Source organism: Microtus pennsylvanicus, chromosome 5 (genome assembly GCF_037038515.1).
Source record: "Microtus pennsylvanicus isolate mMicPen1 chromosome 5, mMicPen1.hap1, whole genome shotgun sequence".
Classification (NCBI taxonomy): Eukaryota; Metazoa; Chordata; class Mammalia; order Rodentia; family Cricetidae; genus Microtus; species Microtus pennsylvanicus.
The window spans coordinates 83598317-83624597 of record NC_134583.1 but is presented as its reverse complement, the minus strand read 5'-3'; the positions used below and the strand labels follow the sequence as shown (position 1 = coordinate 83624597).

The following is a 26281-nucleotide window of genomic DNA, read 5'->3' as shown; positions in this document are numbered from 1 at the left end:
CTGTGCAAAAGCATGATTTTTTTCTGGTTTTATCTTTTCCTTAAGTTTCATTTTAGCATGTTTTAGTAGTTTGAAATTTTCTTTCTGTAGACCAGAACAGTTCTCAGGAGGATCGTGTCTAAATACTTTTATGCCTTTGGTTTCGGCTGTTGTTTTTATGATTTTTTTTTTAAACGGAAACTTTTTCCCCTCTTCTGTATCTTCTGGCTGGTTACTGGTGGAAAATAATAAAATATATTGATTTACAATACACACTTTGCATCTGACTGCTCCCTGAACCCCTCGTCCATCCTGAGAACTCTTCCGCTGGTTCTCTGGGGGCCGCAAGAATGTGGTATTTCGGTCTCCTCCTTTCCAGAAGTTATACATCTTATTTCCGTTGAACATCTTTTCGCATTGTCTTGGGTTTTCAGACCCGGGTAGAGCCGTAATGGCAAAAGCAGGCATCCGTGCGTGGTTCCTGCCTGAGCTGGGGGCTCAGGGCTTTACTGGCTGGACAGACAAAGATAGGGTTTATTTATGGCTTTCCCTAGTTACTGGAGTTTTTGTTCTGTTTGCTTGTGAATATAAAGATAGAGTTTTTGCGATGTCCTTCCCTCCATAGAAAGTAATTATTGAACTGTTTAACTGTTGAGACGTACAGAAGGCATAATTAAAACAGGAAAAGCCTCCACCCGCCTGTCCAGCGCTGGCGCAAGACAAGGAACGTAAGGAATGCACCCCTAGGCTCTGTGTGGCCCCTTGGCCCGCATGTTCCCTCCCCTGCAGGGCTCCAGGGACCCTTCATCTGAATTCTGCCACGCTCTGCAAGTCCAAGCACATATGATAAATTTTTTAGCTTAGTTTAGGTTTTTTTTTTTTTTTGAGTTTCTGGGGCTCAAACCCAAGGCCTTGTGCATAATGAAGCAAGTGTGCTACCACTGACCCTCACCCAGCCCAGTCCACCTCTTCCATATAAAATGGTTTGAGTTTGTAAGGGGGGTGGTATCTTGCTGCATCCCCTTTTCTGTGCTGCTCCCCTCTATCCAGCCTGTACCTTCTGGGCTTTGTCTCAGTGACTGAGTTGTGGGTCAGATGCTTCAGTGGTGTAGAATTCTTTATGACCAAAGCCTGATCTTTGGTCCTTGATGGGTGAGTGTTCAGAATTCTTTCTTTCTTCTTTTCCCTGCGCCCACCCTGCCCAACCTTTGGTTTTCTGAGACAGGGTCTTGCTGTGTAGCCCAGGCTGGTCTTGAACTCACAGTGTTACTCAAGCTGGTCTCAAATTTGGAATTCTTTGGACTCTCCCTCCCAAGTGCTAGGACCACACACGAGTCCTACCTGCTGCCACACTCAGCCTAGGTTTCTGATTTGGTACAATTGCCACTTTTTCCTAGCACTGCCTTGAGTTTTCTGTGGACGATAAATACTGCTTATTTTAGCAAGATTCTCTGCTTAGCCACATTGCAGCCAGGCTCCTGCTCTTCCCCCTGAGCCCATCCCTAGGCATTAACAAAGAATCCTGTTAGTCAAGTCTTCAGGCTTTCCAATCTGACACCTGAGCACCCCCTGGTGTCTGGTCAGGGTGCTCCTCATCCCAGGCACCTCGCCTTGTGCCTTCGGCTACTCACAATTTACCTTGCACCAAGGCTTGAGTCCCCTGCCCACACCCCACGGGGCTAAGCCTGTCTTTACCCACTGTGTGGACCCAATGGGTCCCTGTGGCTACCATTATGGTCTTACATGGCGTTCCCAGACTTCCTCTTTAACTGAGGATTGGAACACAAGACCAGTAAGTAGCCCTCAGCCCTTGACTGTCTTTCAGTGACAGGTTTTATTTTTATACATTCTGCAGAATGGTCCTGTGAGTCTTTCATTGGATTATTTTTTATCATGTTTGATTTTATTTTTCAATTTAGAGGCTGACAAGATGGCTCAGTGGGCAGAAATGTTTGCTATGCAAGCCCAACCACCTGAGATCTCCAAATTCCATGGGAGAAAGAGAGAGCCAACTCCCAAAAGTTGTTCTCCGGCCTTGACATGTGTAAAATGGTAGACTCACAAGCACACATTCCAATCACAAATAATAGTAATAAATTAGCTTTTAAAAATAAAAATTTCCATTTTGAATGATATACTTTTCTTTGGGGAGGGAAGGAGGAGATAAAGTGTCACTGTGTAGTCCAGCCTGGCCACATGATCTTCCTGCCTCAGCCTCCACAGTTGCTGGGATTCTCAGAGCACACCACCCTAGCCAGCCCTGGACAGCATCTTCAAGCCATCAGGTCTCAGCTCTGCTCTAATCCCAAGGGAGCCTCTATGGCTCCATCTCGCGCACTTCTGACGGCTCAGAACCCTTGGTTCAGCTGTTCATAATGATAACAGAGTTTTTCTTTGCTTGCAAATCCCTCTTCAAAACATTCCTTTATCTTGTCTCAGGCTCCGACTAGGACATCTGGTCTGTTTGAAGTACAGGCTGACGTTCTTGCTCCTTTGCCTTAGTTTTTTTATTGTTTGTTTGTTTTTGAGACAGAGTCTCATGTAGTCCAGGCTGATCTCAAGCTCTTTACTAGATGAAGAGAATCTTGAACTTCTGATCCTCCTGCCTCGACCCCTAAGTGCTGGGGATGGAATCCAGGGCTTTGCATATGCTAGGCAAGCATTCTGCCAACTTACCCACAGCCCAGCCTTGCTTTATTTTGGTTTATTTTATTTTATTTTAGTTTTTGAGATACCTTCTTACTTTATAGCCAAGGCCAGACTGGAACTTGCTACGTACGTGATCTAGGTTTGTCCCAAACTCACAAAATCACCCTGTTTCAGCCTCCTAAGTGCTGGGACTGCAATTGTGAGTCACCGTTCCCAGTTCTTACTCCCCTTATTTTTGTGTGTGTTTTTAAGACATGTTCTTTGTCTGTAGCCTAGACAGATTGGCCCCAAACTCTCAGCAACCTTCTTACCCCACTCTCCTAGGTGCTGGGATCATAGATACATGTCATCATGTAGGCTCTTGTTTGGTTCTTTGTCATAACGAGAATGTTTCAGCCATCCACTTCCCAGGGCGAAGCTTTTCTGTAGGTTTTTGGAAGACAGCTTTCTTGACTTTCATACTGAAACCATCATTGTTTTTGGTTTTCTTATTGTGAGCCAGGCTTTCATGGTGTAGACCTGACTAGCCTGGAACTATACATGCAGACCAGGCTAGCCTCAGATTCCCAGAGATTCGCCTGTCTCTGCCTCCCAAGTGCTGGAACTAAAGGCAAGGGCCACCATGCCCAGCTTTCCAGAACCATGGTGTGATTTGGGCTACTATAAAAGAGCTTTGGACCTTTGCAGCTCCAGGGGTCTCCTGCATGCTGAGCAAATGCTCTATCACTGAGCTACGTGCCAGTCTTCAACATGTCGTTGAGACTTTTACACTTTTTTTATGTGGTGTACACTCAAATCCCACCACTCTGGCTTCTGATGTAAAGCCATGGTTGCTATGGGCACGATACTGTTTTTGAAAAGTGTTTTTGAAAAGAGCAGTGTTGGAGGGCATGGTTTAGCCGTGGCGTCAGCACCTTTCTAAAGAGTTGGTTTATTCAAGGTTTACTGTTCACCTTAGCCCTGTTTGCATGTCATATTTCCCCCGGGGACTGGGCTGTTTTTCCCGGTTTTCAGACAGATTGCTGCAATGTGTTTGTGACATTCTTACAGGCAATCAAGTCTGGGCCATCTCTGCAGTTACAGACCTCTTCCGGCTTCCTATTATCTCTATCTGTCCCCTCTGGCCACTGAACTTTCCATCAGCTGGCAGTTGGCGCCACTCACCTGCCTCCCAGACCAGGTTTTGGCCTTTGTGACCCTTCCCATACAAGTCCCTACTTATTAACTTCTGTTTATCATGGTCTCCTCGCTTCTCTGTTTCTCATTTAGTTTTTGGCTGTCCTGTCGATTTCTCAAGCCCTACGTGTAACTCGTGCACCAAACCGACGTGGAGGCTGTGTTCTCTTTCCTACTGTAAGCAAAGGGCCCCATCGTTTGCCCTGGTGTCCCTCCCATTCCTCAGCACTGTAATCCATTATCCTTCAACCCCGAGTGCTTCCTGCTGCCCTTTAAGACTTCATCTTGGGTTCAGAGCTCTTCAGTTCCTTTCCAAGACGTACTGAAAAAGAGTCCCCTTCTTGTTGGGCTGGGGCCTCTCTGTTCTGTCTCTGTTGGAGTGTGCTTTGGGGTCCTAGGCTGAGGTCAGCCTTTGTATGTTTCATGTGCAGCCCTGGCTGGTAGGAACAGCTCAATAGCCTCTTGTTTCCAATCTCACACACCTTCTCCCAACCTGCTCTTTTGATCCTTAATCCACCATTACTGTGAGTGGCGTGCTCAGAACCAGGGCTTACTGGGGCTCCCAGTTCCCCGTTCATTTCTGAACCGCAGCCAGCTCCTGGTATATGAGGCCTTTCTGGCCAGGGTAATGAACCATTCATTCCGCCCTCTGCTTAGCCATTCTGTCCAGGCAGTTCTTGGCTACTCAGCTGCCTTTCAGAACAAGGAGATGAGATTGGTTCCTGGACCTATGGGGCCCAATGCTCTTTGTATTAGTTTTTCCAACTATGTATTTCTTTTAAAAAAATGTAAAAAAAGTGCCTGATCACACTGGGTATATTTAAATCTACACATATAGGAGAGGGCTGTAAGGGGGTGTGGGGTGTATAGGAAGGGATGAGGATTTGTGGGCCGGGGTATCTGTTGAAGTGTACCCACACATGTGAGAGGCCGTATCTGTGAGGGCTGTGGATATGCTCATGTGTGGGTTTTGGACCACATTGAAGTATGCGCACATTTGGTGTGGACAAAGATCTTGGCCTCCCTTCATCCAGATTCCTGTGCTCCTGCTCTCATCCTGTCCCTGAAGTTCTCATACAAAAGAAGGAACTTTGCTAAGCCAGGTCAGTAAGCCCTTATTCTGACACCCGAACACCCCCAAGTGTTTTTAGGGTGCTCCCCATCTGTTGAGATCAAGTTATGCCATAAGTGACTCATATTGTTCAAAACTGTTTTTTTTTTTTCATTTTCTCCCCCCTCTGTGTAACAGAGCCCTAGCTGTCCTGGAACTCACTTTGTAGACCATGTTGGTCTTGAACTCAAAGAGATCTACCTGCTTCTGCCTCCAGAATGCTGGGATTAAAAGTATGAGCCACCACACCCAGCTTCTTTTTTTTTTTTTTCAGGCTGTGAGTTGCCCTGAGACACTCCATTTTATAAGTAGCTTTTGACTCCATTTTGAAGAGAGACGGTGACTGTGTGCCTAGGTGGACACAGGAATGATATCATCTATCCAACATCATACAGGAAGTACATATTAATAAATACCTTACTACTGGGAGTAGAAAGGGTGCTACCCTAAGATTTGAGCAGAGTGAATTGAGACTGTAGGAGCAGATGGGCAGATTGAATTTACACTAGAGAACCAGACTCAAGAACCCACCGGACATACCAGACCAAGAAAAAGGTAGAAATCCCCACCCAGCCTTCAGAAGGAGGTAGAGCCCTAGTACAGGGATGGATGGTAATGCCCACTCCTTGCCCCAAACAGGGTGTGTGTGTGTGTGTAGGGTGTGCGTGAGCGTGTGTAGGGTGTGTGTGAGTGTGTATGTGTAGGGTGTGTGGGCATGCGTGTGTGTAGGGTGTGTGTGTGTGTAGGGTGTATGTCTGTGTAGGGTATGTGTGTGTGTAGGGTATGTGGGCATGCGTGTGTGTAGGGTGTGTGTGTGTGTAGGGTGTGTGTGTAGAGTATGTTTGTGTGTAGGGTGTGTGTGTGTAGGGTGTGTGTGTGTAGGGTGTGTGTGTATGGTGTGAGTGTAGGGTGTGTGTAGGGTGTGTGTAGGGTGTGTGTAGGGTGTGTGTAGGGTGTGTAGGGTGTGTGTGTAGGGTGTGCGTGAGCGTGTGTAGGGTGTGTGAGTGTGTATGTGTAGGGTGTGTGTGAGTGTGTATGTGTAGGGTGTGTGTGCATGTGTGTAGGGTGTGTGTGCATGCGTGTGTGTAGGGTGTGTGTGTAGGGTGTATGTGTAAGGTATGTGTGTGTGTAGGGTGTGTGTGTGTAGAGTATGTTTGTGTGTAGGGTGTGTGTGTGTAGGGTGTGTGTGTGTAGGGTGTGTGTTTGTAGGGTGTGTGTTTGTAGGGTGTGTGTGTGTAGGGTGTGTGTGCATGTATGTGAAGGGTGTGTGTGTGTAGGGTGTGTGTAGGGTGTATGTCTGTGTAGGGTATGTGTGTAGGGTGTGTGTGTGTAGAGTATGTTTGTGTGTAGGATGTGTGTGTGTAGGGTGTGTGTGTAGGGTGTGTGTGTAGGGTGTGTGTTTGTAGGGTGTGTGTGTGTAGGGTGTGTGTATGCATGTGTGTGTAGGGTGTGTGTGTGTGTAAGGTGTGTGTAGGGTGTGTGTAGGGTGTGTGTAGGGTGTGTAGGGGGCGTGTGGGTGTGGTGAGAAGAACTGACAGAGAACATCTAGCTGTCCTAGGGGTTCCTGCTTAGCTGGGTGCCCACTGTTGATGTGGTTTACTCAACTGCCATCCTCTGCTCCCTTGTCTGGCCCTGCCATTCATCTGTCGACCCGCTGGTTCATCTGGACCCAGCCCTGCCCTTCACTTCACCTCACTCCTGCAGCTCTGCTCTGACCATACAGCAGGCCTGACTCCATGAAAACCACTGCAGTCTCTCCAGTCTCTGCTCTAGCTCCCTCCATTCTGCTCTTTATCTTATCAATAATAGAGACTCTTATGGCCCTATCAATTTCCCAGCTTTGGCTTCTCGGGGACTCTTTGAAACTTCCTGCCTCTTCAGACCTTTGTAGCCATTATGTAACATACATATATAGATAGAGCTATAGATAGATGTATTTACTGTGTGGTGTGTGATCTGAGAGTCAATATTGGTAATTAAGATTGGAATGAAAGAACCTGTGTTTGCCGCAGCCAGGCTATCAAAGAAAGCAGATTATCTGGCAAACGCTGCCGTTGAAACAGCCTTACCTTGTGAATATACCGCTGTTAATCAATACATTCTGACATTGTGGAAAGACACAAACATGTTTGTCTCTGTTTCTCACTTACCATATTGAAGATACCATCTGAGCAATGTCTAATCCCCTAGCAGCATCATGTGAGGTTTGCTTAGCCAAAGTCCTCTGCCCTGATGTCTCAATCACTGTCCACTCCTGCCCTTTGGACATTCCAGACTGACTGAGCCCATTTTTTTCCACTGTGAGGTGTGCTGCTGTCCCTGAAGCCAGCCTGGTGGCTCATAGAATCTTCCCCACTGGACTGCAGTCAGGGCCACTGAACAATTTTTTTCATTAGTACTGTGTACATGCTGGGCACAGAGCGTCCAGCTACATTGTCATACAGTGTGCTTACAACCCTTTGGTAAATTAGTAAATTTAATAAATTTGCACAGTTGGTGCAAATGTGAGTGCATGCGTGTGTGCGTGTGTTTCCCAAAGGAACCACAGCAACGTGTACTGGAGTGCACACACATGGGGTCTCCACCACTCTCTGTCGGGGTGCACACAGAGATGGAGTCTGTAGCACTGTGTGTTGGGGTGCACACAGAGATGGAGTCTGTAGCACTGTGTGTTGGGGTGCACACAGAGATGGAGTCTGTAGCACTCTGTGTTGGGGTGCACACAGAGATGGAGTCTGTAGCACTGTGTGTGTTGGGGTGCACACAGAGATGGAGTCTGTAGCACTGTGTGTTGGGGTGCACACAGAGATGGAGTCTGTAGCACTGTGTTGGGGTGCACACAGAGATGGAGTCTGTAGCACTGTGTGTGTTGGGGTGCACACAGAGATGGAGTCTGTAGCACTGTGTGTGTTGGGGTACACACAGAGATGGAGTCTGTAGCACTGTGTGTGTTGGGGTGCACACAGAGATGGAGTCTGTAGCACTGTGTGTGTTGGGGCGCACACAGAGATGGAGTCTGTAGCACTGTGTGTTGGGGTGCACACAGAAATGGAGTCTGTAGCACTGTGTGTGTTGGGGTGCACACAGAGATGGAGTCTGTAGCACTGTGTGTTGGGGTGCACACAGAGATGGAGTCTGTAGCACTGTGTGTTGGGGTGCACACAGAGATGGAGTCTGTAGCACTGTGTGTGTTGGGGCGCACACAGAGATGGAGTCTGTAGCACTGTGTGTTGGGGTGCACACAGAGATGGAGTCTGTAGCACTGTGTGTGTTGGGGTACACACAGAGATGGAGTCTGTAGCACTCTGTGTGTTGGGGTGCACACAGAGATGGAGTCTGTAGCACTGTGTGTGTTGGGGTGCACACAGAGATGGAGTCTGTAGCACTGTGTGTGTTGGGGTGCACACAGAGATGGAGTCTGTAGCACTGTGTGTGTTGGGGTGCACACAGAGATGGAGTCTGTAGCACTGTGTGTTGGGGTGCACACAAAGATGGAGTCTGTAGCACTGTGTGTTGGGGTGCACACAAGATGGAGTCTATATCACTGTGTGTGTTAGGGTGTGTGCACAGATGGGGCTCTCACTGCTCTCTCTTGGGGTACATGTGCTCTCTGAGGGGGTTTATGTTGCCCTCAGGGGGCTGGTAAAGGCTGACTACACTCCCTGTCTTTCATTCAGGGCACTGGCTGCGGCTGCCCTGCCTCCCCAGTCTTCCCGGAGGTGTTTGTGCATAAGCCCCTTCCTCTATGAATACCTCGCTGTGCAGGGCTCCGCGTCTTGATCCAATTTCTGTGATTTATATTTTCCATAATTCTATTTGGTCAGGACTTTCAAATTTATTGCACAGTTGTGTTCTGTGTTCCCTGTAATATAGGAGAACGCTGTTTGCCGAGCTTGCTCCCTCGTGGGAAACGTGCTTTCCTGCATTCCTCTCCCCCCTTGATGTGCTAGCTGGAGCTCCCCCTCGCCTCCCCCCTTTCGGGGTGTCTGCAACGTCTCCAGGCAGCCAGCCTTCCTCCCTAGCCCTCCCAAGGCTGGGCTGTTTCTTCTTTAAACAGTGCTTTGGGCTGCCCAGGCAGCCTTCTAACATGGAGGGCCCTGGTGCTGGGGACAAAAGGGGTGCCCTAGAAGTAAAAAGCCTCTGATAGAAACAGCAAGTTCTGGAGGCACAGTAGAGCAAAGCACCGTGTGCAGTTGAGCCATGGTTGTTAGCAGCAGGAAAATACCCGGAGTCTTCCAGGGCCGTTCTGGGGTATGCTCCCATAGTGCTCCTGTCCTGCAACACCACCTCCCACTCTCCTCAGGCCCCTTATACATGACAGCATATACACAGTAGAGGGGAGTCTGATAACTTTATTCCCAGACCCCGGAAGGTGAGGGCATTGAGGCAGAATGGGCCCTGAGCTCCAGAGGAAGCCTGGGCGTGAGGGTTGGAGGGTGCAGAGCTGGCAGGAGTCAGGGTAGAAGGTCTCTGCTGCAGCACACTGCTCGGCTCCTTTACTTCCAGCGTCCGCCGACTTTGCCCTTGGCTGTAGCACCAGCCTTCTTGCTGCTGCAAATGGGAAGCAAGTTGCGCTTAAGGGTCAGAGTGTCCTGCCAGCCAGTGGAGACCTTTGGCTCCTGTCTCCCCAAGCTGTCGCCCCCACCTCCACTGCACACACCTCGTTCCAACCTGAGCAGTAGGAACTGACTCACCTGCAGAGGGCCTGACAGGGCCTGGACACTAGTGTGGTTAGGACAGGGTTAGCTGGTTACCTGGGCTCACCTTCTCTTCTCCTGCCTTGGCCAGGGGGAATACTGCAGACAGACCCATGCCACCCTCGCTTCAGACATTATTGTTTTTGAAAGGCCTGTGCCTTTCTGATGGCAGCTAAGGGTACCTGTTCCAAAGGACTTGGGACCCTATTAGCGGAGGCCATTTGCACCCCAGCAAGTTGGAAGCAGGATGAGCACTGTGGGAAGGTCTAGGCTGACCAGAGGCTAAAAGTGTGTGAGCTCTGAAGTCAACCCAGTGGGACCGTGGGCTGGCAATGCTGTGTCCTCACAGAGCTTCCTGAGCATCCTAGCATGTGTGCACACACATTCACATGCCCATGGCATCTCGTCAAATTAGCCTGCCACGACCCTCCAGCCCACCCAAGAGAGATGCAAGCCAACAGCCTCTTCCCTGGAGGAGCAGCCATCTTTCCCTGAGCATCAGGAATGTGTGGAAGGAAGGAGGAAATTCCTAAGAAACAGGAAATCTAAGAAGCCCCCCCTTGATTCTGTCCTTGAAGTGTGACAACCCCAAGTCCAGGCTAAGAATTATCAAACTCAGAACCTGGTGAGGGGTCACTATAGCAACAGGCCCTGGAGTCCTGCGGGACCTGATGTCTTGAATGGAGGGGTTACCCTCCTGTGGAGTCAGTTCTCTCTCTCTCTCTCTCTCTCTCTCTCTCTCTCTCTCTCTCTCTCTCTCTCTCTCTCTCTCTCTCTCTCCATCTTAAATATCCCAAGTTAGCCTTAGAACTTACTCTTCAACTGATCTTGAACCTCTTGATCCTCCTGCCTCTACATCCTTCCCATAGTGCTGGGATTTATGGATGTGCTCCAGCTTAGGTACTGGGGTCTAACTAAGAGCCTTGCACATGCTGGGCAAGCACTCTATCAACTGAACTATACCCCTACTCCCCACTCCTCCTTTCTTTTGGTTGTTGTTAGCTGAGATAGGGTTTTATGTAGCCCAGGCTGGTCTTGAATGCCTGATCCTGCTCCCAACTCTGGAGAGGTATTGGGATTGTAGGTTTTCATTACCACATCCTGTTACAGGCTTCCTGCTGGCCAGCACATCATAGAGTTGGAAGGTATCACTAACAAACCCCATCTGGCACCTCCTGCATGCAGAAGAGGAAGGAACCATTGGGTCCCAGGGCCCTGTTAGTCTTGTTATTGCTCTGCTAAGGGCCAGCCACCAAGAGCCCTTGTTCAGGGACCAGCTGCTAAAATGTCTAGGCCCTGGGTAGGGTTGCTGGTGGCTGGTCCTGGGGACTCTGGGTCCAGCACAGAGCGAGAACGGGCTAGGTTACTTACTGCTTCTGGGCTTGGTCAATGCGGCTCCTGAGAGTAGTGATCTGTAACAACACAGGTGACTTACTGTGACAGAGACCTGGGAAGCCCAGCAGGGCACTGGCCAGGGTACACAAGTCTTTACCACGGGACTGGCCAGCCGTGGCCTCTCCACTGTATCCTCATGGCAGGGACAGTCTCCTGTGCCATTTTCCTTACTGTCTCATGGTTTCTTTGTGAGAAGACACTGTTGCTTTGTCCTCAGGCTGCGTCTTGACTTGCTCTCTCTAGCTACCACACACAGCAGCTCCCGACTGGCCACTTACCTTGTGGCTGTGGCAGGATGCAGGTAGGGCAAGGGACAGGGCGGAGTTGAGGCCTTCAGACCTCCCAAAGTTCCACCTCTGACTCCTGATCCCCTCCTTCCTGCTCCTTGACCCACGGTGCCTGCTCCTGACTTGGTGGCCTAGAGGCCCTGGCCCCAAACGGAGCTCTGGGAAGGCAAGATCCTTCCTTTCTCATCTGCCAACAAGGGCGTCAGGCCGGCCTCGTAGCCACCAGATGAGGTCAGGAGAGAGGAGTTGTGGCAGAAGGAAAAGGCCCTTTGCCATCAGTGTCCTCAACAACCCAGATCTTTGCCATGCGAGAGGCTAGCTGAGCATTGCACACTCACAAGCCTGGCTCTGCCTACTCACAACTTGGCCAGCATCTCCACTCTGGCCCGAACAGTCATGATCTAGAAAAATCAAGATGGTTACCAGGTTGGGTGGGCAGTTGAGGATTCAAGGCCCTGATAAAAGTGGGGCCAGTCTTTTAATGGACAACCAGGCTCTGCAAACCCAGGAGACCAGACATGGGCAGAGTATATCTGGAGGCTATGGGTTCCTGACTTAGTATTGTTGCTGAGAAGAGTGGTCTGGTCTCTGCTTGGTGGAGTCTTCTCTGAGCTAGCTCCTGGGGTGGCCTTGAGGCTGAGGGATGAGTATCTTTCTAGAAATGGCCAATAATTAAGGTATGGAGACCAAGGCTCTTCAAAGTTGAACATCTAAGACCCATTTCATCTACCCAGAGGTTGTAAGAAGGAGCCAGAGCTTGTGGATTGTCTATCTTGAGGGTTGTGGGAGATGCCCCTGCATGAGTTCTCACCTCTCTCTTTACCTGGCAGTGGGTAGACAAGTGGGGAAGACAGTACAGCTATGCCAGTGAGACTAATGTGTTTGCATTTGCAGTAAAGCACAGTGGATACCAGGACAGGGGCCTCATCCATGGTGAGCAGGACCAAGCTCGGCTTCTAACTCGTCCCCCAAGCCCCTGCCCTGTCTTTCCCCTTACCTCTCCCTCACACCATTCCAGATTCTCAGACCCCCAGAGGAGACACAGCATTAAACCCCCTTTTCCAGTTTCAGATGAAGGTGTGAGTCACCCTGCCTGCCTGCTTGCCTACCCTGAAGATGTCATGGGAACCTCAGCAGTTTGAGAACGCATACTAGTTCTAGCTACACCGTTGGCCAAGTCAGATGTAGGTCAGGCTGATCGCTCAAGTGCCTCCCCTGAAGGACAAGCTCTAGAGGTGGATCCCCACTGGGCAGTGGAGCCAGGTCTCAAGGTGAAGGCAGACCAGAGTATAACTGGGTTATGGGGAGACAGCTGACCCCCGAAGAGAGTGAGACCTTGTAGGCCCAAGAACCAGAGATGGCTAGACTCACATCATATTTCTGGCGTTTTAGCTTCTCCCCAAACTCATATTTGTCAGTCTCCAGTTGGTACAGGGTATCCCAGAGTTCCTTGGCCTTGTCCCTAGAAGATGGAAAAGAGGAAGTTTGACAGGATGGTGTCAGAGAGGCAGGGCCTAAGACCCTACTTCCTCCTCCAGCCACCACAGAGAGTTGTGACTTGATTCTTCTGGGGAAGGGCCCAGTGCCATATGGGAGGGCCACCCTACCTCAGCTTGTCATCACTGAGATGGTCGATGTTCAGAGGCTTGCGTCTCTCTGCAAGAATCTTCTTCTTCATCTCCCTGGCTGTCTGCTTCTTGCCTCTTTTCTGGTCAGCCTGGGGAGGCAAGAGGTGGTGAAAAGCCCAGTCTCAGGAGGTACCTGACCCAAATACCAGCCCCACTTGAAGGCCACCTTCAGGGTTCTGAGCATGTTCCTTACCTTGGCCAGGTAGCTGCTGTAGTTGGCACCCATGGAGGACAGAGCCTTTTTCTTCTTCATGTCATCCTCGGCTCTCCTCTTAGCATCTTCCTCCTCTCTTCTGGCCTTCTCCTCCTGTGGAGACCCCATCCCCAAGATCTTCAAGGGATGCCCTTTGAGCAGGCTTCAAAGACTAGTTTTGGACTTAGCAACTTCTAGAAGGAGGTTGCTCTTCGGCAGGGGAGGGGAGGGGCTCTGTAGAGCAGGAGGCATTAACCCTCCTGGTTAATTGGCTCTGGTTGTTGGCCCAACAGAGGGCCACAGTGAGAGGAAGGCCTAAGATCATCTGCTTCCCTGGCTACACAGGCTGGAGGCAGCAGGATGACATAGTCCTTACCGCCAGTCTGTTCTGGCGTTCCCGCTCCTTCTCAGCGCGGATCCTCTGCTGCTCAGCCCTCTCTGCACGACGCTTCTCCTGAAGCCAAGAGGGCAAAATGGTCAGCCCTGCCCTGCCAGGCCCAGTCACTGCAGAAGCACCCTGCACCCTCCCAGGGCTGCGGACTCACAATTCTCTCCTTGAGTGCAATCAGCTCTTCTTCCTCTTTCTTTCTAGCTTCAAAGTGGCTGTCGATGAGGGCCTGGAGCTCCATGAGGTCCTTGTTCTGACGCTTTTTCTGGATATCCTGGCGGGGGGGGGGGGGTTGGGGAGAGAAAAGTTCCTACCCTTCCTGGCCAGCCTGAGACCCATCTGCAGCTAAGGAAGCTTTCTACCAAGTCTTTACATCTGCAGTCTTCCTGAGACCCAGAGTGACCCAGTCTGGACAGCCCAGGGTTGAGATAACGCCCTTCCTGTGGAGAAATCCAGGTCCTGACTAATGATGAAGCCAGTACCATCCTTGAGGTGACCTGTCTCAGACTTGACTCTTTCATCCTCAGAGATGTCCTCTTGGGTCAAACACAGAGGAGATTGTGAGACTGACTTGCTGCATACATGGATGGGTATTTGAACAGATAAATGGATAGATGAAGGTGTGGATGAAAAGAGAGACGGTTGAGGGAAAGGCTAGGTGGATTAGTGGACGGATGGGCGGGTACAAGAATGCATGGAGGAGAAGGGAAGGGATCTCTGTTTCCTTGGGTCTATGAGCCAATTATGGGCGTGTGGATAGGCTACCTTGCTTCTGGCTGCTTGGGAAGACATAACCTGAAGCCTAGCCTAAAGTTCAAAGACTGGAGCTTGGGATGAGGGTGTTCTGGGCCCCATACACTTACATCGAAGTCTACTTTCTCCCCTTCTGGGATCTTAGGAGCAGTGAGTCTGGGGAAGAGACACAGAAGTTGTTTCATAAGCACGGACAACTGGAACCTTCCCACAGCAGAGGCCAGCCAGCCTCGAATCTAGGCTGGCCTCCTCTTCTTTCTTGCACCCTGGCACCCAACAGAGCATGTCTCTGCTAGAGCAGGTTTGCCTGGCTCTTTGTTCTTGGGTTTCTAACTCGTGTTCCAGGAGTAGTTTGTCCCTTCCTAGAAGGCGTCACCCTGTTTTTGTCACCTCTGTTTCGTTCACTGCTTCATGCTGCCTTTCTCAGGCACATAAACAAATATAATTAAGCCCTGGCAGAAGGCAGGGTGGCCACTATGAGCCCTCCCGGGGCAGTGACTGGCATCAGCTTCTGGGGTGAGACCTGTCCTGTGGCTCTGGACACTCTTTTAATCTTTCTTTCTGGGCGCCTAAATGAAGGAGCGCCTGTAAGGGGAAAAGGAACCCCCAGCCCGCTGGCTGTGCGACCCCCTCCTCCTGCCAACACATTCCAGATGGAGCAGGGAGCCCAGACAACCACGGCTTTTAGAAGCAGGCCACAGAAGAAAGGGGAGCTGAATAGCGATCAAAACCTGGAGAGGGAAGGGATTTTTCTAAGCTCTGAAGCCCCAAAGTTCCCTCCAAGGGAAAGCTGTACAGATGATGTTGTGCAAATGAAAAACTTATGTATGTGGAGGGGGGGGGGAGAAAAAGAGCAAAAATCGAAACGCAGAGCGGGAAAAACCAGACTGAAAAAAAAACAACTTTTCAGCAAATACAGAGAAGATTTATATCCCTGAGTGAACGGACGATTAAGCAAACATGGAGACGTGTCGCCCATGAGAAAAACGAGCAAGGGGCACAAGCCACTGACTGACTCGCAAGAAAGACGACCAGTTGACAAACATAGACAGTTCATGGTGGTGCCATCGGAGGAATGTAAGGCAACCATGAGATGTGGTTGGCCGTTCATCAACGGGTGAGGGGCAGACACTCGTTCCCGCCTTTGGGCGCGGAGGGTGTGGGACACAAGACTGCTCACAGCCCACTTAGGAGACCGCCTTGGCTGGGCCTTGGTGGAAAGCAACTTGGCAGTGAATGTCAAAGTCTTCAGAGCATTGGTCTTCTTTGACCCAGTAATTCCAGTTCTGGGAATGTGGCCTAGGCAAACAGCCCTCAAGATGGAAAATGCTTTCCAACCAGCATTATTTATGATTGTAAAATATTGGGGGAAGCCTGTGATCGGGGAATGGTTAGGAAAATTATGGTTTGTCCAATTGATGGAATATTATGTGGCCATTCAAAATATTTAAGAAGACTATGTAAAAACATGGAAAAATACTTATGAATAGTGCTAAATTTTTTTTAAAAACAGAATTCAAGACTGTATAGACAGTCCCGTGCTTAAAAAAACATAGTCAAGATCTTTATTTTCCAAGAACTTCGTGTAGAAAAAGAGCAGGAAGAAATAAAGACCTTTTCCCCCCTCTCTGGTGCCTTCCACAGTCTGGCTGGTGGGTGGGTGGGAGAATTATGGATGGATATTTTCCCCTCTTCATTTGACTTTTATGTATTTTCCAAATTTTCTTAATGAGGTGTTTTATTTTCATATTGAGAACATAAATAATTTTTCTAAGATGAGAAACTATCTCACAGTTCTGCATTACTTTATGTGAAGTTGATTTAAAACAGCATTCAAGGGAGGAGTGTGGGCCAGCCACACTCTTCACTCAGCTTCTACCCTTCTCTCAAGGATGGGGAGGGAACAAGGGGCAGGAGCCAAAAGTTCAACCTGCTGTAGTGTGGAACAGACAGAAAGGCTTAAAGGGACAAAACGGGGCTGTATATGGAGGGTTGTGGACTTCCAAGTCCAAGATCCTGGGTTCAGCTACCCCCTGGTGCACTCCCAAGTGAGCAAGCAAGGCCAGGGTAAAAACCTCTGCAGAGTGGCTCACAGGGGGCTCAGACCCTTTTAGGATCAGGTCAATCCAGAGAGGGTTTTCACCTCAAGCAGGAAATCCTCACCCCTCAAGTCCATTTTTTTTTTAAATATCTGGAGACCTGAATAATCTCCCAGCATAGCCAGGCATGGAAGATTCGTGACCCTTCAGTCCCACTTCTGAGCCTTAGTCCATGTCCAGTGGCCTCCTTGATTGCACTGGCTGATGGGGAAGAGCAGCCTAATGCCTTTTTATTCCTTCCTACTCTCAACTTTAGTCTCTATTATCTTCTGCCATTTGGACTTTTCTTTTAAAATAGTTCCAGGCCTCTTCCCCTGCCCTGTTCTGGCACCCCCATAGCACTGCCTAAATCCCCCACTTACTTGGGTCTTGGTTTCTCCTCTAGTCATGACAGCCAGCATGGGGAGAGAAAGAAAGAGAAATCAGGTAAGATAGGATGGTCTTTCCTGCCACAGGAACCACCAGGCCGGGGACTTCTACTCAGCCCACCCAGACCCCTCAACTATTCAAAAGCAGGAAGCCTGTGAAATTCCCCATGGGCTCTAAGAAGGACTTAGGGTGTGGAGATGAAGGGAGAAACCCACAGGAAGGCATATGTGTCCCCAGAGGACTGGGAGGGTGGGAAAGGTAGAAGACAAGAGGCCTAGAGGACACACTTCTGGAAAATCTGGGAAGCATCTGGGATGCTGGTTTATCTCCACTGACCAACTAACTGCCTCTGAGTGGGCAGATGCTTGGCCCTGGCCCTCTAACTTCGTGGCGAATGTACATAAAGCCTCAGCATCTTGAGGTTCCATGCCAGGGAAAAAAGGAAGACAGACAGACATGTGGACAGATGGGGTGAAAGGGCTGGAGAGTGAGCAATATAGACACTGGACCAATGGCTCCTCTCGCCTCACACAGGCAGAACCAGAGTCCTGTGCAGGTGGAGCAAGGGGCTGCAACAGCGGCTGGCAGGCCTTACCTTCCTCGTCCTCCTCTTGCTCCTCCTCGGCGACAGCATCTTCATGGCGTGGGCGCAAGCGCACATGCAAGAAAAAAGCCGCGCAACTGCAGAAGTGCAGAGGCCACACAGCAGCAGTGGCCACATGAACAGCGGAGGCAGGCACGCACAGGTCCCCGTGCCTGAGGGTGGCAGGGAAGCTCCTACACCTTCCCCAAGGCTTAGTCCCCTCTGTGGATCCTTGCTGTCCAGGTTGGCCTCTAACTCTCAATATAGCTAAGGATGACTTTGGACTCTTCCTCCTCCTGCCTCTACCTCCCAAGTGCTGTGATGACTGGTATGTTCTGCCACACCTTGTTTATACAGTCCTGGGATTTGAACTCAGGGCTTTGTGCTTGCTGGGCAAGGAGGCTGGGCTATGAGTAGAGAGCGTGGGGACCTGTCTTGCCCAATATGCACATGGTGATGGGATCTAGGTTTGGCCCTGGGAAATCCTGAGGCTGCTCTCCCTTCCAGCTGTCACGGAACCTGCCATTACTTTCCACCACGTATATACTTCTACTTGGGCACATACTATGGTTTTGATAGTCGCTTTATTTCAAACCCTTTGTAAAAGTCTTTGTTCATAGAGCCTGCCTGAGAATCAAGAAAATATTTTTGGCTCATTTATATCTGTGAGTTTTGACAGGTTCAGCCCTTAGGATAGGGCCTCCTGATCCTGGGAACCTGCTCTCTGACCTCTGAGAGGCTTTTTCCCATGAGTCTCGGTGGGGCCTCTCTTCTTCAGAACCTCGTCTAAGCTGGCTGTCCTGAGGAAGGGCTGCTTCCTGAGTGTGCCCCACTCCTGCAGAGGTTGGGACTGGTGTTGACCCTGGTCAGGGCCTGCAGCTGCTCAGCCTCGCCCTTCCGTGCATGGTCCTGTAGCCCCTGTTCTAGCGTTAGGCAGACGCAAATCCACTGCCACGTGTGCACTCTGTCTGCCCGGAACACAGTGAGACCTGGCAGGGGAAGCATCTGGGACTCCCAGCAACTCTGCACTTGGCCAGTAGCCAGCAGGCCCCATCTAAGGTTTGGGTGGGGGTCTTGCCTGCAGGTTCTGACCAGTGCTCCTCTGGAACACCTATTTCTCACCTCTCCAAAAGACACGGGGTGACTTAACAACCAAAGCATGTGGCAGCGCTGCCTGAATAGTAGCTTAAATCTGCCCATAAGCCTGATGCCACTCTTGCTTAACCCGACCTCGGGAGCAGTGGGGTGCTGCAGAGTTCTCTTGCATAGGGTCTAGGGGAGTGGCCTGGGGAAGGAAGTTAAGGGGTTGGTGGACTCACCCTCCCCTTGTGATATTCTGGGGACCAGGAAGGATGGGGTGCTCCCTAGAATTAATTGCATGAGAGGCAGCTTCATAGCGGCAAGGTAAGGTTTCCCTGCACTTTCTCCCTACCCTCCTGCCTGTCTATTTGTCCCAGTCAGTCTCAGTTCTGGCCCCAGGGAGGCCTGGTGACCTAAGATGTGTGGCCTGAGAACATCCTGAATCCTGCTCCTAGCATTATCCAGGTACTTCCTGTCAGGCCCAGCCACCAGAAGCCTGCAAGTATGAAATGGAGGGGCTGAAATGGGCCTCTTGAGTTCAGCCCCTCCTCCCTTCCCCAGTGTAACCAGCCTTGCTGCTAGGCTGACAGTTGCCCCCCCTCCCCCGACAACCCCTGTCAGTTCTGCTTGATGGGTGTGTCTGGCTCAGGCCCAGGCACTGGGTGGGATGCTGGGATCTGACTGATTGCCTGTTTGCATGCATGGCCCCCGGCTGTTCCAGGTCTCTGACATCCCCACCTTGGGCCTCAGCCTGACTTTCCGCTTCACCCCACTTGCCCCTCCACCCTCCCTTCAGCCTCACCCCTCCTTTCTTTCCTCCCTCTGGCTTGATATCTGGGGTAGGTTGGAGGCTGCCTATCCAACGTTTTTGCGTTGCTCTACCTATCCTGATGAGGCCCCCAAGAGTCCCAGGGGATCTCCAGCGCCATTTTTCTAAAGCTGGCTCTGTAGACCCAGGATAGCCCATACGCTCCACCTAATCTTCCTGATGGTGGGCTAAGAAAAGCCTTTTTGCTCCTTGCCCTTAAACACTGTGATTGGGACTGCCACTGTCAGCCACCTAGGCCAGCAGATTGGGTTAGCTTCCCTAGTCTGCTCTGTCCTCAGCCCAGAGGCCAGCAGGGCTTAGTTGTTGGCGGTGGGTACATTGGAAAGGGGGTGGGAGGCAGGCAGTTGGAGAGGGGAGGGAAGGAGGGGAAGGCTCTTCATGGCTGTGAGGCAGATCTGGACCTACCTTCTTGGACTTCCTCTGTGGAGCAGCACCAGGGGAGAAGAGAGGGAGGGAGGAGAGAGAGTGAATGAGTGGAGGGCATGTGGGAGAGGGGCAGAGGGAGGGACAGGTAGGTGTACAGGGGAGATGGAGTGAATTACACGGCACCCTCTTGTTCCTTCTTGGCTGGCTCCTGCACACATACCCCCATGGCCACATATGTCATATGGCATTGAAGTCATGTCACATACCTGGTTCAGGGGCTAAGGAGGGCCACGGAACAAGAGGCAAAACCGCGGGTCAGAGGTCAGAGAAGGGATCCAGGTTAAAAGGACACAGCCGGTCACCGAGGGGTGGGATACGTGCAGGAAGCGAGCAAGATACTGTTAGAGTTAGCGGTGGTCCTGCCACCCTTGGCCCCACACCCCAGATTCTGGGACCCACTCGGAATGTGGGAATAGGATGGGCTGAGGCAAACCGAAATCACCCCCAATCTGTCCTTCCTCACAAGTGGGGAAACTGAGATGAGGGTTGGGAATCTGGCTCTTGCTTTTGGGGCAGTGTCTCGTTTGGTTTCTTCCCTCATCTACCCACCCCCTGCCTGCCCTCAGCCAGGATCAGTCTAGAGCTGCAGCCCACTTGGAGGCTCTGGTACCCAAGGGGAGCAGAACCAAGGCTTGCTCCAAACACCTCTTTTCTTGCCATCCCAGAGCTAGGTACAAAAGCCCATTCCTTGGGCCTCTCTGTCTGATAGCCCCTAAGGAGGGTTGGGGGGTTGGGACTGTGATCGGGTTGGTGGGGGACACAGGCTAGGGGAACTGACTAGGGAGGAGGCCTTGGCCTGTCTTCACATCAGGCACTATAGCAGGGCCTCTGGCTACTCTTGCATCTCTTCCTAAGATCTGAGCTCTTCTGACGTTTGGCTTAGTGAATCTGGCCTAGTAAAGGTCTTAGTCACCACTGTGGGCTTTCACCGACTTCTCTGGGAAAAGGGACTCAGTCTATACCTTGCTCTATAGTCCCCCCCCCCCCCCCCACTCCTGTACTAGGCTGCCTTCTCTAGCGTTGAAAGCATCTGATACAGATTGGGGCACTTATGTTGTTTGTGGGGATTTTTGGAGTACTCATTCTCTTTGGTCAAGCATTGGCCATGGTTAGTAGGTTATGTGGGGCCACATGGGGGGCTTCTTGGTTGGCTGGCGCCTCCTTGCTTCCCGGCCCTCTTCCCCACACCACATGGCTCCAGCCAGACCCTAGGCTCCACATGGGGACCAGAAGTCCTGTATCCTCATACCTTCCTCCTGGACTTCTGCAGCCGAGGAATGCCAGGGAGTGCAGGGTGTCAGGGAGGAGAGAGGATAGGATTAGAAAGGAGCACACAGCAGGCCCTTAGAAACAGGGGCTGAGGTCACAGCCCTATAAGATGGAAGGTTACACCAATTTCATCACTGGGGCGGAGGACAAGGGCAAATGGGGGTCAAGCCCTAAGCCAACTCACCTTCTTCCTGGGCTTCCTCTGAGGGTAAGTGAAGGTGACAAAGAGATGGCATGTAAGAGAGAGAACAGACAAGGACATTAGGAACGGGGCCTTTCCTGGATTCTCTTGGACCAAACATGATGAGCAGGCCAGATTCCCATGCTTGGCCTACAGCAGCTAGCCAGAGTGAGCAGGGGCCCTGGAGCATCAGCCACTGCTGTTCCTGCCAGTACACTAAGCTTCTACCTTTCTCAGGCCTGGCCCTCTGCACCCTATATCCCATGTCTGGGTGTTTGTGATTCTGCTCTACAGGACGCTGAAGGGAAGGCCAGGACAAAGCCCACATGGTTTGGGGAAACTCCCTGTGCTCAGAGCATTTCTCAACCAGGGAATCCCATCTAGCTGTCAGAACTAAAGGATGGCGTCAAGGTGCTTTGGGGACACAGGACCCTTCGGGCCAACTCTAAGAAAGTGCAGCCCCCTAGGGCCACATCTCATTCAGAAACCAGCTCTTTCTGCTCCTGGCAGCAAGATATTTGCTCAGGTTGTTAAGGTAGCAGCTATTTTTCAAAATATTTTGAAAACACAGCACCCAGCAGCCCTTGCAGGATGGCCTGTCTGATGAGCTGCATGAAGCCTCCCTCAGCTGAGCAAATGCCAGGAGCAGACAGCTTGTCAGGCCTGGGAACTGCTGTGCTGGGCTGCTCCCAGGTGCACTGGTACTCAGTGCTTTGCCTGCCCACACCTGCCTAGGCACGACAGAGCCAGGGAGGGGTCTCCAGCAGCCCAAGGGTGCAGCGAAAAAGAGATGCTAAGAGAGACAGAGAGAGACAAAGGGACAAGGACAGAAACAGAGAAAGGGAGAAAGATGAAGAGAGATAAACAGAGACAGAGAAAGAAATAGACAGATAGGGAGAGAGAAGAGAGGCCACAGTGGCTCTGAGGGACTACAGTGCAGGGGCCAAGACCCCTGTTATTAATGAACTGAGAGTTTTAGAGGCCAGAACACATCCCACTTCACACACCATGGACACAGTGACCAGAGAACATGTGTGAGTGGTTAACGAGTATCTATCAACCAGTTGAAGAGGTAGAGGGTTAATAGTTTAATTAATGATCAAACCATTGACCATTAATTAAATAATGGAATTATTAATTTGATGGTTAATGGTGCATTAATGATGAGGGAAGTAGACAGTTAATTGTCAGCTCAGGGAGGATCCCCGAAGGCCTTCCCAAGGATGGCCATGGAGAGGCCTGTGGCTTCCTGAGTTACCTTCTTCTTCGTATTGTTCTGTATTAGAATAGAACAAAAGAAAGGAGCTCAGTTAGCAGAGATGGGACTGGAGATGGCGAGGGAATGGAAGGGCCAGCCTGTTCTGTCCCTGGATAGTTGGGTACCACTACTGGCTAGGGATCAGGTCTGAGATCCTCAGTCCAAAGAGGCTGTGTGGTAGCTTGGGGAGATGGTCAGTCCACAAAGTGCTTGCCATATAAGCATAAGGACTTGAGTGTCAGTATTCAAATAAAAATCCAAGTGTGGTTACACACTCTAGAGACAGAAGGATCCCCGGGGCTTGCTGGCCAGCCAGTTTAGGCTAATCACCAAGTTCCAGGTTCAGCGCCCCCCAACCTCTCTACCTCCCAACCTCTCCACCCCCATCTTGGAAAAAAAAAACCAAGGTGGACAGCTTCTGAGAAATGACATCCAAATCTGACCTCTAGCTTACACATACAAACATGTGGAACACATCTGTACACACACACAACACACACACACACCAGAGGCTTTGTGGCCTTAGAGGAGGAAATGTCTCAGCCATGAGGGTGACATAGGATGTCTCTAGATGTCATGTCCTGCTATAGCCATGTGAGTAACAAAAGGTGACAAGGACAGAGAGCTGCCTCTTGAGTCCTCAAGGCATCACAGACATGCAGGTATATAGGTTGAGGAAGGTCAAGGTGTGAACAGCGCAGGAAAAAAGTGTATGCCAGAGATCTGAGACAATTTGGGATAGGGATGTCTTTGAAGCCCAATGACTGATCTAGCTTGTCTGGGACTCTTGGGCAAGGGGTCCCCAAGAGATGAGTAATGTCAATAGTCAAAGCCCCACCCCCCACCAACGGTGACTCTTCTATCTAGAGACGGAAGAAAAGAGAGAAAACAGAGAAGACACTTACCCTCGACTTGTTCACTGTCATGGTGGTAGGGCAGGGGGTAGAGAGAGAAGAAAAGTGAGATGAGCTTGAGCTTCTGATCTGGGACAGATATCTGCAGGTACCAGGGGTCCCAGCCCACCAGCAAGGGAGGCTACTATACAGCAGGGTACTCACGTTTCCTCGTCAGACATAGTGGCGGTGGGTTGTGTCTGGAAGGGAATGACAACAGACGGGACAGTTAGGACTTGCCTTGGTTTAGAAGCCTCACAAGGAGGCAGGCTTTCAGAGATCGGGGCCTAGAGGGGATGTGTATAGATTACAATTGAGGGTCACCTCTTGGTCCCCCTGACTGGTCCTTCTCCCCATGACTCTGATCGCCCTTCTTCCTTCCCTGGCTGCAGCCTGGAACTTAGACTCTCTAACTGTCGGACTATTGGGAGGTTTATTATACATTCCACTCTGGACAGATGTCTCCTCTACAGGATTTTCATGCAAAGTCATCTAAAGTGCAGAGACTTTCTCAGGTCAGAGGTAAGAGCTACAGGACCCTCTGGATCTGGGGACACCCTGCTGATCTGAGCTGATAGCCTCTGGTTAGGGAATCACCCCAAGATGACGGAGCCCAGCTCCAAGGGTACAGACATTCTCTGTTGCTGGCTCTTCTTTCCTGTGTGAACCTCAACTTCATGCTGTGCCTCATGTTTTTCTTGAGAGTCAAAGTTCCTTTTGGGGTACCCCAGGTCCTCTTTTGTGCTCTCTGGAGCCCTCTGAGGTACCCTTTCAAATCACAGAGCCCATAAGCATATTCAGTCTCTTTGTCTCCTTTCTCCTGAAATCCACGGAGACTGAACTCACCAGGGTGGGTCTGAGAAACTTCTCTTTGGGAAGCCTGAATTTGACACGCATGTGCTGATCGGATTGAGCACCTCAGATCTCCTAGCACTACGTCTGGGACTGGATACACATGTTCGGGTATGGTGGCTACCAGGGCAGAGAACTTGATGGTTCCTGTGAGCTAGTCACTGTACATGCCTGCAGTGCCTAGGGCCTGGGAACCTCCAAAGAACTGTATCACAATGTTGTCTCAAGGTCTGACAAACAATGTTCATAACAACACAACACAGCTGACTTGAAGACAATAGCTCTGGCGCCCCCATTAATGCACCAGCAGCTTAATGCTGAGGTGGGAGCTGTTTCGAAGCCCTGTTGATAACATTAGCTTTCCCAGAACTATTGAAACTTCCTGCAAAATTAACCCACAGATACCTGGGAGGTTCTTGGCTAAGCACAAGGTTGAGCCCTGCCTTGTCCCCAAGCCTCTGTGTGAGAGTCTGTCAACCATAAATAAGACACCCAGCCAGAGCTGACCAACCTGCTCTGATCCCTACCAGTCCTTCTAACTCCCCCTTTACTGCCCTCTGTATCCCCCAGGGGCACTCTGTGGGGTGGGAAAGTCTGTGGGGTAGAGCAGTGTCACTGAGACCCCACCTTGCTTCTCCCGCCTCTAGTTTCCACTGGACCCACACACCTGTCAGCCGCAGAGGGAGGGGGGAGGGGGGGTTGTGCATTTATAAGGAGCCAGTGGCAGCTGAAGTGTCCAAAAATAGGCATCAAAATTAGCAAGACTCCTCTGTCCTGAAACCCAAGATGGCAGGGGGGCAGGGTACTGAGAGCAACCCAGCCATTTTGGCTCCCCTCCTGGCTCTTGCCGGCATCCAGCAAGAGCTGCCTTACACCCTTCCAAAGTGGGGTAGCAGTGGCCCTCACTCCGGGTTGGGAAACTGAGGCTACTGGTCCTCTAGAGTTCCCTAAGGCCCACTTGAGCAGATCTGGATCTCTACACCTTATTTCAATATCCCTGTAAGTTGGGGAGAGGCAGAGGTAGGGTGGCAGGAATGGGACAGGGCTGGCCAATCAACAACTGAGAGGGAAAGCAGTTGTCCGTGGAGAGTTCTGGCCTTAGAAGGGATTTATGAAAATAGCCAGTGAGGTCAGGTTCCTTGGGGGTACATGCCAACCTCCGTTTCTTCAAGGGTAACAAAACTCAAAGGGGGGGCCGGAGGCCCTGCCACTCACTTGCTATGGGACCCTGATCACTTCCTGCCTTGGGCCCAGTACCCTCTGATCAACCTTGTCTGGTCCTATCTCCTCCAAGGACTCCCAAGGACTTCCAGAAAGCTCACACTCAGGAAGGTAGGGTTCCCAACCTGGAGATTTCAGCAAAGCTGAGGCCTGGAGGGCTAGGGTCTCTTGGGACCACCTATTCTCCCAGCCATAAGCAAGATCAGATCTGCTTAGGCCCAGACCCTCCCATTCCCTCTGTCCTGTTTCTGCTTGGCTCCTGTCTATCCTTGATCTGAGCCTTAAGATCTGGCTCTGGGGTGGGGGGCCCAGATATCTCTCCCGTTGCCTTCTTTCCTAGGATGACCTGAGATAAGCCCTATCTACAAAATTGCAAGAGTAGCTTAGGGCTCAGAGCTCTGGCTCCAGGAATGAGTTGAAATTCCATTCCTTCCCTCAGGTCACTCTTACACAGCCCCAGAAAGGCTCCCACCCTGCTATATCACAGCAGGCAATCTCAGAGCTCTGGGTAATGTCCCCTAAGTGGATCCTTATCTCACTCTCTGAACTTCTCCCTAGATCCTACCTTAGGAGGGCTCCTTACCCCTGAGGCCCCCAGCATCTCCCCTCCTCCCTTCTCCCAGGTCCTTTTACTCTGGTTTGGCGCCAGTCATCTCGAGGCTCAGCCGCCATGTTTCTAGTCATCAATACATAACACAGTATGAGGCCCAGGACCCGTTTGAGTGCTCCTTAGATGTTAGGTACCCAAACCCTGACACAGTCACCCACTCCTAGGCAGGCTGTTCACATCCATACCCACCTGCAGTTGAGTCTGAGAAAGGCTGGGGGCTCCTTGTGGACAGGACCAGCAGCAGCAGGCACTGTCTGACAGCCTCACCCCCTCATGTTATAGTGACATCTGATCTTCCCTGGCAGCCCATTGGCCAGCAGATGGGTGGCTGGGGCATGGGGAGGGGGAGGGTGTG

The 26281-nt window shown here is 50.9% G+C and overlaps 1 protein-coding gene across 15 annotated transcripts; it reads right to left on the bottom strand.

Moving 5' to 3' along the window:
* Window positions 1-9247: 9247 nt before the first annotated feature.
* On the bottom strand, window positions 9248-26214 carry Tnnt3 (troponin T3, fast skeletal type). 15 transcript variants are annotated; one of them, XM_075972835.1, is made up of 16 exons: window positions 26116-26214; window positions 23409-23443; window positions 23256-23269; window positions 22351-22368; window positions 21096-21113; window positions 19849-19860; window positions 19622-19636; window positions 16718-16736; window positions 14367-14412; window positions 13661-13777; window positions 13492-13569; window positions 13116-13229; window positions 12902-13011; window positions 12666-12756; window positions 11655-11695; window positions 9248-9466 (listed from the first exon to the last, which is right to left on the bottom strand). In XM_075972835.1, exons 2-16 carry the CDS (start codon window positions 23423-23425, stop codon window positions 9412-9414), a joined length of 765 nt encoding a protein of 254 aa, XP_075828950.1. In that variant the 5' UTR covers window positions 23426-23443; window positions 26116-26214; the 3' UTR covers window positions 9248-9411. The 15 variants fall into 15 exon arrangements, with proteins under 15 accessions (XP_075828950.1, XP_075828949.1, XP_075828954.1 ...); XM_075972834.1 differs by lacking the exon at window positions 11655-11695 and adding an exon at window positions 10984-11024 and having other exon boundaries at window positions 26116-26213; XM_075972839.1 differs by lacking the exon at window positions 19622-19636 and having other exon boundaries at window positions 26116-26213.
* Between the last annotated feature and the right edge of the window lie 67 nt (window positions 26215-26281).

Bases quoted from the DNA above. Each gene is read 5' to 3' on its own strand.
- Tnnt3 (XM_075972835.1), bottom strand. The intron at 13,570-13,660 runs GTGAGTCCGCAG...TCTTGGCTTCAG, and splicing joins TTGCACTCAAGGAGAGAATT to GAGAAGCGTCGTGCAGAGAG. The intron at 13,230-13,491 runs GTAAGGACTATG...GGGTCTCCACAG, and splicing joins AACGCCAGAACAGACTGGCG to GAGGAGAAGGCCAGAAGAGA.